We start from the raw sequence: 10,281 nt of genomic DNA, 5'->3' as shown, positions 1-10,281 counted from the left end.
CTCGGGGTGTCCTCCCCACCCTGAGCCCCCAGACCCCTCCTGCACCCCTGGGCTCCTCCCCCCGAGCCCCCAGACCCTTCCTGCACCCCTGAGCTCCCCACCCTGAGCCCCCTCTGTGTCCCCACTCACCGGTCTGCCCGTGGGTCCCACATGGCCGCTGTCCCCCTGAAATGGAGCGGGCTCATGGTCATCAGGGCCAGGATCAGGATTAGGGTCAGGATCAGCCAAGCCTGCCCCGACCCCATGGGATGATCCAGCCCTTCCCGCTTCTTCCAGGGGTGTGAAGAGTGGGGGTCACTCACCTTCTCGCCCTTGATCCCAGCCAGCCCGGAGAGCCCCATTTCGCCCTGCTGGACACCCCATGGTCACTCACCCGGCACCCACAGCACCTCCGGGGTGCCAGCCCAGCACGGGACAGGAGGGTCCAGCCCCGGCACTCACCGGCAGCCCCGGCTCCCCCTCGAGCCCCTCGGCGGGGCCGCGGCGCAGCGCGGCGAGCACACGGAGATCACAGGACAGGCACGAGTCCCCCTGGGATGGCAGGAGGGGACAGCTCAGGGTGGGGCGCAGCGGCCGAGCGGGGGGGTGGGATGGAGGGTCACACACTCACCTTCTCCCCTTTCATCCCCTGGATGCCGGCGTCTCCCTGGGAAGGAAAAGGAGGAGCTGGACGCTGCTTGGCGTCCCCCAGGTCCAGCTGGGGACAAGCCAGCTCACCCCGTGTCACCTACCCTGTCCCCTTTGGGTCCTGCGGGGCCGGGTGTGTCCTGGGAACGGGGAAACAGAGGGAACATCAGGGATGCTGAGGTGAGACAGCTCTGCCCTCCACCCCACTCATCCCTGCGTTCAGACTCACCGAGACCCCGTCCCTGCCGGGCGCTCCGGGCTCTCCCCGCGGTCCTGGCTTGCCGGGAATTCCGATGGCACCGAGCATCCCCTCCGGACACACCTCGCACGGCTCGCCCTGCCCGGTGGCAGCGGTGAGACAGAGCCCAGCCTGGGGGTCCGTGGAATGCCCCCCGCGATGCCCCGAGGCCGGGGGATGTGCCCGCGGGCACCCCCGGGCCACTCTGCCACCGCACCCACCTTGTCTCCTTTCGGCCCCAGGACACCGGGGGGACCCTGCGGGAGGAAAGCGGGGACGGGGCTGCTTCAGGGAGGCCAAGGTGTGCCCCATCAGTGCCACCCAGCACCCCTCAGCTGGCCACCAGCCGCGTCACGGGATGATCCCGGGATGGTCATCATTTGGGATGATCCCAGCCCCGAGCAGGGCCGCCGGTTTTCCCAAAGCCCTCTCGACTCCCGGGCTCGGATCCCGTCACCTCTCCGGCCAAGCAGCCCCGACCCCGAGCCAAGAAACCCGGCCCTGACCCCGGGCTTTGGCTCCCGGTCCCGCTACTCACGGGTGCCCCAGGCGATCCTCCGGGTCCAGGAGCTCCCGGGCTGCCCTGGAGCCAGAGATGGGAAAACCGGAGCTCAGCAAGGGGAAACACCACAGCTCTGGGCCCTCTGTGATGCCCCTGTCCTCCCGGGGGGGGTTTCCTGCCCCCCGAGCCGGGTCTTTGGGCCACCCAAGGAGCTTGGCCAGCCCCAGCTCAGCCGTGCTGGATCCGGCTCCGGGCATCGGGAACAGCAGGGACCCCTTTCCCTCCACTCACCTTCTCTCCCTTCGGACCCGGGGGTCCACCGGGGTCACCCTGAAAGGGACAAAGGGTGGTGTTAGCCCTGCTCAGGTGCCCTGGCCAGCCAGCCCTGGCAATGCCCACCGTGGGGACACCACCGTGGCACAGGGGTCCTCACCGGCTTCCCTGGAAAGCCAATCCCTGGAGATCCTGGCTTCCCTGGGGGGCCCGGTTCACCGGCCAACCCCTCGGGTCCCACGAGGCCGGGGTCACCCTGGAGGACAATGGAGGGGTGGCAGTGCTGGCAGTGCCACCAGGTGCCCCGTCTCCCACCCCTCACCCCCAAAGCCCCAGGTACCTTCTGGCCCTTGGGCCCCACCACGCAGATCTCTCCAGGCCGGCCCTGGCAGGAGGGGATTGGGATGTGAAGGCTCCTGTGGCCAGGCCCCCTTGTCCAGGGAATGCCCAGGGGGTGCCCAGGGGGTGCCCAGGGGGTGCCCAGGTACTGCCCAGCACTACTCACATCACGCCCAGGGTGCCCCGGCTTGCCCTGCAGTCCCCCATCGCCCTTCTCGCCCTTCTGGCCCTGCAGGACAGATGAATGTCACCCGTGGTGTCACCCGTGGTGTCACCCATGGTGTCACCCAAGCTACCCAAGCTGGCACTGGCAGGTGCTGCCACCTCTGCCACCATCCCAGGTGTCCCTGCTGCGATGCCCACAGGTGGGCTGGACTCACCTTCTGCCCATCAGTGCCCGCTGGCCCCGGGAGTCCCTGCACGGGAAAAACGGGACAAAGGGGGTGCCCAGGTGGGCTCAGGCAGGGTCCCCTCCTGCTCCTTTCATGCCCACACGGAGCTGGACCCACCCACCACAGCCCAGGGCAGGGGACTCCCGCAGTGTCCCCATGCCGTGGCCCCACAGCCGAGTGGCACTTACCGCCTGCCCACGCTGCCCCTTCTCACCCCGCGGCCCCTCAGCGCACTGGGAGGAGGAGGAGGAGGAGGAGGAGGTGAGAGGAGAGGTAGAGACAGGGAGGGGGTTTGGGGAGGGTTTGGGTGGGCTCTCACCTGCACGGGGCCACCGGGGTGGGTGCGCACGCAGTCCAGGCCCTGCGGAGGGGGGGAGGCGGCTCAGGGATGAGGGTGGGGGGGTTTGGGGATGGGAGCACCCCCAGGGCAGCGGGACCCCCCTGTGCTGGGGATCCCACAGGGAGAGGCCCCCCAGCAGAAGGGGACAGGCCAGGGGTAGGTTGGGGACACTCACACGCTCTCCCTTCTCCCCTTTGGCACCGGCGGTGCCAGGGAGGCCGTGCTCGCCCTTGGTGCCCTGCAAGAGAGGGAGGGGTGGGTGACAAACAGGCACGGGGTGGGTGACAAGCAGGCACAGGGTGTCCCCACAGCAGGGCCCACAGCTCCTGACAGGAATGCTCCGGCACAGCATTCCCACATTTCTGCTGGAGCTGAGCTCTGGGTGTCCTGGGAGGTGGCAAACCTACCTTTGGACCTGGGGGACCAAGGGTGACCTGTGGAGGCAGGAGAAAGGTGTCCCCCAAGGGCACGGTGGCTTCACATGGCAGCAGGAGAGCCCTGAGCCTGCCACGGTGCCCATCCTCCCAAAACTCCTGTCCCCAAGTGCCACCATGGGGCACGGAGTTCCCAAATGCCTGCCATCCCCCTGCCATCCCCCTGCCATCCCCCCACACCCCCAGCCAGCAGCTGCTGTAGGAATGGGGCCACATCTGGAAAGGATCAGGGACCTTCCAGATGTTGCAGGGCCCTGGGCCAGGAGGAGCTGTGGGGTCGTGGGGGGCTGGTGACAGCACCCCGGTGGCTTTTGCCACCCCCAGCTCACAGCCCAGCTGGGCCAGCTCTGCGTCCCCACGTCCAGTGCCACACTCACATTTCCTGATGCCATCTGGGGCGAGCAGGGAGGGCACTGGAAGAGACAGGGATGGAAGCTTGGAGCAGATCCACGCACTGCCCACGGCACCCCAAACCCCACAGCACCCCAAACCCCACAGCACCCCCAAACCCCACAGCCACTGCCCTGCTCCCCTGGGCACCGCACACCCTCAGGGCTCCCCCAGCAGCATCTTCCCCCAGCCCTGGAGTGCTCTGGGCACTGGGAATTCCTGGATGGAAAAGGGAAAAGCCGCCGTGTTTCCTCCCCGGGGAGCTGATGAGGTGCTGGCCTGGCTCTCCCTGTGGATTTGTGGCTTGACCACGGCTCTGCTGGGCCAAACCAGCCCCTCCAGGCTGCTCCCACGGGACTGGGGACAGGTAGGATGTGGCTGTGTCCCCATGGCCTCCAGCCCCCAGCCCTGGCAGGATCCCAGCCCTGGGACACAGCAATGAATCCCCGTGGTGGGATGAGGGATCCCAGAGACACTCAGGGATGAGGAACAGGAGCGCTGGAGACATTTCCCAGCTCTGGCAATGCTCCGGAGACGCTCGGAGGGAACAAAGAGGCCCTTGGCCATAGCTGGGATCGCTCCAGAAGCAGCACAGAGAGAGTGGGGCCTCAATTCCTGCTCGGGGGAGCAGAGCAGCCGCTCTTCCCGGCATCCCAGGAGGGCTGGAAGCAGCTGGGACTTCCCAAATGTGACAGGGACAGAGCCAGACTGGGTCTGGGATAGTGGGTGGCACCCTGGGATGGCACTGGAAGGGGAGCGGGGTTGAGCGTGCCAGGACTGGGATAGCCAGGCTGGGACACTCTCACCTTCTCCTTGGGATCTTCCCTCAGGCTGGTCCTTCCCGAGGTTCTTCCCGGCTCCTGTGGGGAGAGAAGAGCACCGTGGGTGTCATCTGCCTGCATTATCCCACCCCTGGCTGCTCCCTCTCCATGAATCCCGGGTTATCCTGCCCGGGCACCCATGGATGAGGCAGCGGTGGGACCACAGGAGCCCTCCCCTCCCTCATTCCCAGGCCTCCAGTCACCGGCACCTCCCTCCCGAGCCTCGCACCGGGTGGAAAAAGGGAGGAAGGGATTTTCCAGGGGCTGGATCAACGTGGCTGCACCGGGCACCACCGAGCTGCTGCCCACCCCAAAGGGCCAGGAATGGGATGGGGACAGGGGTGGGGATGGAGATGGGGACGGGGATGGGGACCAGGATGGAGCCAGGGGTGGGGATGGGGTCGGGGCCGGGGATGGGAACCGGGGTGGGGCCGGGATGGCCCTGCCGGAGCTCACGGTGCCCAGCGGCTCCTCCAGGCAGAAGCAGCGGGTGAACACCCGGCCCTCGGGCTGCGGCACCATCTCGATGAGGTTGCTGCTCTGCATCAGCTCCGCTTGCCGGCGAGTCTTGGGCGCTTCCGTCTGGCACTGCAGGGACACAGCGGGGTGGCAGGGGGGCTGCCGGGGGACAGCCGGGGCCGTGGGGACAGGCAGCACGAGGAGGTGACACACTGGGGACAGACCTGCCCTCGCTGCGCCTCCCCTCTGGGGAAAACCCTGAGCGTGCACAGGGCAGCTCCAGGGTCCTGCCAGGATTGGGGTGGGCACTCAGGGGCACTCAGGGGCACTCACCCCGCTGGCCGAGATCTCGCAGCACCCCTCCCGCCTGGCCAGCTCAGCGTCACAGTAGATGTGGGCTTGCTGGATGTCAAACTGCAGCGGGACGTGGGTGGCAGGTCAGGGGTGACCCTGGCACCGCGGACGGAGCTGCCCCCACCCCGCGGGCACTCACCCGGACCGGGGTGCCACGCACGGCGTCCAGCCCCAGGAAGGTGTTGCCCTCCGGGGCCAGCGCCTGCCGCGGTCCCAGCGGCTTGGAGGAGATGGAGGCACAGTCCAGGTGCACGGACACGGCGTGGCCCTGCACGGCCACCACCACCTTGTGCCACCGCCCGTCGAACAGGGATGCCACGGCCTTGCCCGCAAAGACGGCGCTGACGAAGGTGGCTCCCAGCGCCCTGGCCTGGAACTCCAGGCTTTTCTCGGGGCCGTGCACGGCCAGGGAGAGCTGGGCACAGAGGGGACAGCACCGCGCTCAGGGACGGCTCCTGGCTGTCCCCTGGCGCGTCCCGCCGCATTCCCGGGATGTACCTGGGGGTATCCTTGGCGGTCGGTGACCTGGAAGAGGTACCAGTGCTCGCCGGTGCTGTTCTTCTTCAGCAGCAAGGTGAGGACCAGGGTGAAGGTGGGGGGCAGCCCCCGGGGGAACACTTGCCTGTGGGGACACGTGTTGGGGTGGCCGGACCCTGCGGGGCACTCTGGGGACGGGGTTGTGCCCATCCATAGGGCACTTTCAGGTGGCAGCATCACCCCAACAGCCCCCCAGGGGTCCTGCCACGATGTGTCCCCACTGGTGGCACTCCAGATGCCATCACGGTGGATTCGGCCCCACACTGTGCACCCCAAACACGGCCCTGCTGGGGCAGCTGCAGCACCCAGGGCCATGCTCTGATCCCAGAATTTTGTCCCTGGGAAGCTGGGAAATGCATCCATCATCCCTGTGGCAGCCTTTCCCCAGCTTGCCCACAGCCCATTAAACCACTGGAAATATTTGTTCCGGGCTCTGCTCCGCTCCCGGCCTTGGCTCCACACCCGTGATTTTCCAAGCCACCACTCTGGAGCTGGACCAAGGGACTGGGACAAGGCCAGTGGTCTCCTCTGCTCTCCGTGGGGCACAGGGACACCTTGACTGGGCACTGAGGTGGCTGGACAACCAGAGGAGTTCACAACCAGGGTACTGGGGCTGTCCCCATGTCTGGATTCCCAAGGCTGGATCTGGGATGCCACAAGCCCTCGGCCAAGAGCAGCACCAGCCTGGAGCATCCACCATCCATCCCAAAGCCATCCAAGGATTTGGCTGCCCAGGCTGGATCTCCTCACCCTCTGGAGAGCCCCATGCCCGGCACAGCTCTGTGCCAGCCCTGGAGTGATGTGGGGACAAACCGCAGCCGTTTCCTGCAGGAACAGCTCCCGAGGACGTGGATCTGCTCCCGCTCTGCCACGCTGCAGCATCCCTGCCAGCCCTGGCACTACGGGCACCGGAGACGGAGGTGCCAGTCCCCGTGTGCCCCCCCAGCAGCCCCCCACACACCCAGCAGTGCCTGCTCAGAGCTGAGCAGCCTCTGGAGCTCGTCTGGAGCCCACGGGAGCCTGCCAAGAGCAACCGCAGAGCAGCCACAGAGCCCTGCTTGCGCAAGGTCTGGCCAGCACCCAGCCGAGCCGTGGCAGCCCGGGATTTTCTTTCGAGGAGGAAGGTGTTCGGGCAGCCCCGGGGTCCCCTGTGTGCCCACGGGTGACACGGAGCTGCCTGGCATCCCTGGCACCAGCTGAGGGCAAAGCCCATCCAGCTTCACCCAGACCCCAACCTTACAACACACACGGGGATGGCGCCTGGAGGAGCTTTGGGTCACCCAGGGCCACCTCACGGGTCACCCAAGGCCACCTCATGGGTCACCCAGGGCCACTCACTGCGTGGGCTGGACCAGGGGCACGGTGCCCAGGCGCAGCACCGCTGGCCCCCGGGCGCTGCGGATCTTCTTGATGGACGAGATCTTCAGCAGGTCGAACCTTTTAATCAGGTTAAAACCTGCAGGACAGAGCCGGGGACGTGAGACCTGGCCCAGGGACAGGTGACAGTCCCCAGGCAGGGCACAGAGCCCATCCCCCGCCTGTTAAGGGACCTGAGAGGGTCTTTTCTTACCCGTGACGTTCTCATACTTGTCCCCAGCCAGATCCTCGTCCCAGAGCTGTGGGCACAGCTGCCCTGTGAGGCAAACCAGCACATCACTGTCACTGCAGCGTCCCCAGGCACGGTGGGACGAGCAGGGTGGGACCACACAGAGCTCCCCAAGTCCAGGAGGTGTTGCCAGAAGCCCCCCGAGGCAGCACAGACCAAGCAAACCCCGCTCCCAGGGCAGCGCAGGCTCCCGGCAGCTGGGAGGAGCGAAGCTGGAACGCTCCAGGAGCAGTTTGGAAGGGTCCGAGCTGGCCCTGCTGCCTCCCACAGGTGAAATGCTTTTCCCAGCTCCCGGAACAGCCCCGCGGCTGGAATCAGCATCAGGAGGCTCGGGCGGGTGCCAGGGACACCCACAGTGCCACGGAGAGCTGTGTGCTCCTGTCCCATCCCGGTGACAGCTCAGAGCTGGCGGCCCCGGGGGACAGGGGTGAGGGTCCAGCCGGAGGCTGAGGCGCAGGAAATGCCGCGTCAGGCGCGGTCACGGGGGTGCTGCTGGTGTTCGCAGGGATAAATCACGGCTCCAGCAGCACCGAGTCACCTCCAGATGCGCCAGATGTTGGGAGGTGCGAGATAAAGGAGTAAACAAGGCGGTAGGGAGAGAAGGATTTGTTTTGTCTCCATGCACGGCGGCCCTGGAGCAGGGATGGGCACCAGCGATTCTCCCACCTCTTCCTTGGATGTTCCTGGGGGGTCTCTGACCCCCCCCCCCCCCCCCCCAGCCCTTGCCCACCTCTCTGTCCAAGAGCTTGGCACCACCGTGGCTTGTCCCCCATGCTGACCACAGGGCCAGCAGTGGTGTGGGGACATGCCCTGGCCCTGGGAACCCCCGACCCAGCCACAGCAGTGAGGGTTGTGAATGTCCTGGCCACACGCGGAGTCCCCTCGGGGCCTGTGGGTGTCACAGCCGGGGGCAGAGTCCCCTCCCGCCGGCGCTGACATCACCCTCAGCAGGGCAGGGGACACAAAGCGCAGCATAAATCACCCCCGTGCGATCTCTTTGAAGCCTCTCCCAGCCCTGCTGCTGCTCCCAAGGGAAAATCTCGCCTGTCCAACCCTCTGTCCCTCAGGAAAGGCCAGGACACGGGAGGCTACGCCGTGCCGGCCAGCAGGGACCCCTCCACGGGCAAACCCGGGCCCCTCGGGCTGAGCCACCGCTCCACCCCCACCGAGCCTGATGCAACCACGGCGTCGCTTCCAGAGGCTCCTCCCCTGGAGCCCATCCCACGCCGGGAGCCACACGCAGGCCGGGGACACCCCGGCAGCGCTGGGCTCAGCCACGCTCCCCCTGTCCCACGTGGACACCCCCCAGCCCTCCACCATCGCGTGGGTCATGGCCAGACCTCTTCCCGACTCGCAGCTGGAGGCCAAACCTCTCTCGGGAGCTCTGTGCATCCTCACCGCTGCCCGGAGCGGTCCTGGCTCACCTGCCCCGCCCGGACCCGGCTCCACACGCGCTGCCGGACGCCGCTGCCTTGGCCGCCAGCTGGCACCGAGGGACGGAGAGTGGCCAAGCCCCGTCCCTCCCTGATGGCCGCGGCTGTGGCAGCGGTGTCGGGGTGTCCCGGGCTGGCTCCCCGCAGCCGGGCGCGCTCGGCTCAGCTCTGCCTGGCCCCCTGCCCGCACGGGATGCTGAGCAAAGCCCCGGCGCTCAATCAGCAGCCACCGCTCCAGTCCTGGCACGTGGGGACCTGGCACAGCTCACGGTGATTCCGGCCACCTCCGTATTGTCACCCCCTGGGTCTGACCCAGCCCTCGCCTAAGGGACAGGCGAGGAGGGAGGTGGCTCCCAAGGCCTCGCTCCTGGTGGTCCTTACCTTCCGCTGGTGGCAGCTCCTTCCCCTGGCAGGCGCTGACGAGCCCGGCGAGCGCCAGGGCCCAGAGACCCCTCATGGTGCCCGTGGCAGAGGCTCAGGGCCCGCACGGCTGCCTGCAAGAGAGAGACTCCGGGCAGCAGCGGGGTGGGCACCTGGTGGCCACCAGCCCATGGAGGTTGGCCACACCAGCAAAGCCACCAGCATGGAGCAGCGCTGACCCTGCTGGCCATGGCTCGGTGACGTTTTGGGGCTCAGTGTGGCCCCCATCCATCTGCTCCACACCCAGCCCAAGCCTCAGCATCCCAGCATCCCTGGGCGTCAAACCCCAGCACCCGGATTCACTCCAAACATCCGGAAATGCGATGGCTGAGGTTCCCCAGAGTGGAACCGGGCACCTCCTGCGTGCACCCACCCAGGAAGGTCTCACTGCCTCCCGTTTTATCCCCCGGTGCCGTGCAGATCCCGGGGTATCCCTGCAGGTCACCCCGACCTGGCCTCCCTCCTGCTTCCTGCCACGAGGCACGGTCGGGCTGCAGGCCGGGAGCAGGAGCCGGGACAGACCGGACACACTCGGCTCCAGGGGCTGCTGCCAGAGCGGGACGTGCATTCATGTTCCTTCATCCCCCATCGCACAGCCCCCGGGACCCCCGGCAGCGGGGCCACCTCTGCCCTGCCTGCACGGGGCTCTCTCGCACCCCCAACTCTTCCCAGACTCCCAGCCCCCCTGTCCCGAACCACAACCCCTTCACCGGTTGTCCCCCCTGCTGCCACCCGCCTGGCCTGGCCTGGCACTGCCTGCACCCACCTCTGCTCCCATTGCACCCACCCCTGCACCCCTCCACCCCCGCTCCGCTCCCCAGCTCCCCCCGCCCGCTCCCCGCCTTCCCTGCGCCGCACCCTCCGCACCGGCGGGTCCCCGCGGCCCCGGGGCGCGATTAACTCCGGTGATTAACGGGGAATCCCCCGCTCGTCCCGTCCCGTCCCGCCGCAGGGCCGGGTTCCGCCGGGCTCCTCCCGCCCCCCGGTGCGGCCCTGCCCGGGGCTCACCTGCGCGGGGCTCGGCGGGGACGGGGCTGCCGGGGGATGCGGGACACCGGGAACTCCGCCGCGGGACACCGGGAGCGCCGCCCCCGCCGCCTTCCCCGCCTCCCTCCG

General features: G+C 67.9%; 1 protein-coding gene across 6 annotated transcripts in view; it reads right to left on the bottom strand.

Moving 5' to 3' along the window:
* COL16A1 (collagen type XVI alpha 1 chain) overlaps positions 1-10,281 on the bottom strand; it is a 21,610-nt gene extending 11,329 nt beyond the window's left edge. For 3 of the 6 annotated variants that reach the window (XM_042015483.1, XM_042015488.1, XM_042015487.1), the window contains exons 1-27: positions 10,174-10,280; positions 9,127-9,239; positions 7,277-7,339; positions 7,045-7,162; positions 5,668-5,791; positions 5,309-5,584; positions 5,149-5,229; positions 4,813-4,944; positions 4,342-4,395; positions 3,523-3,558; positions 3,119-3,145; positions 2,887-2,949; positions 2,691-2,732; positions 2,560-2,604; positions 2,360-2,395; positions 2,146-2,208; positions 1,981-2,025; positions 1,801-1,896; positions 1,659-1,697; positions 1,404-1,448; positions 1,087-1,122; positions 857-964; positions 732-767; positions 611-646; positions 442-531; positions 303-350; positions 130-165 (exon numbers count right to left, since the gene is read on the bottom strand). In XM_042015483.1, coding sequence (XP_041871417.1) covers positions 130-165; positions 303-350; positions 442-531; positions 611-646; positions 732-767; positions 857-964; positions 1,087-1,122; positions 1,404-1,448; positions 1,659-1,697; positions 1,801-1,896; positions 1,981-2,025; positions 2,146-2,208; positions 2,360-2,395; positions 2,560-2,604; positions 2,691-2,732; positions 2,887-2,949; positions 3,119-3,145; positions 3,523-3,558; positions 4,342-4,395; positions 4,813-4,944; positions 5,149-5,229; positions 5,309-5,584; positions 5,668-5,791; positions 7,045-7,162; positions 7,277-7,339; positions 9,127-9,202 — 1,851 coding nt within the window. In that variant the 5' untranslated portion in view covers positions 9,203-9,239; positions 10,174-10,280. Of the gene's footprint in view, positions 1-129; positions 166-302; positions 351-441; positions 532-610; positions 647-731; positions 768-856; positions 965-1,086; positions 1,123-1,403; positions 1,449-1,658; positions 1,698-1,800; positions 1,897-1,980; positions 2,026-2,145; positions 2,209-2,359; positions 2,396-2,559; positions 2,605-2,690; positions 2,733-2,886; positions 2,950-3,118; positions 3,146-3,522; positions 3,559-4,341; positions 4,396-4,812; positions 4,945-5,148; positions 5,230-5,308; positions 5,585-5,667; positions 5,792-7,044; positions 7,163-7,276; positions 7,340-9,126; positions 9,240-10,023; positions 10,080-10,173 lie in introns of those variants that run through there. The other 3 variants (XM_042015489.1, XM_042015486.1, XM_042015485.1) reach the window with 3 other exon arrangements.

Source organism: Corvus kubaryi, unplaced genomic scaffold (genome assembly GCF_017639235.1).
Source record: "Corvus kubaryi isolate FWS band 111438036 unplaced genomic scaffold, C.kubaryi_AGA036_p1.0 split3-37304, whole genome shotgun sequence".
Lineage (NCBI taxonomy): Eukaryota > Metazoa > Chordata > Aves > Passeriformes > Corvidae > Corvus > Corvus kubaryi.
The sequence above is the reverse complement of the archived record's forward strand: the minus strand, read 5'-3'. Positions and strand labels throughout refer to the sequence as shown.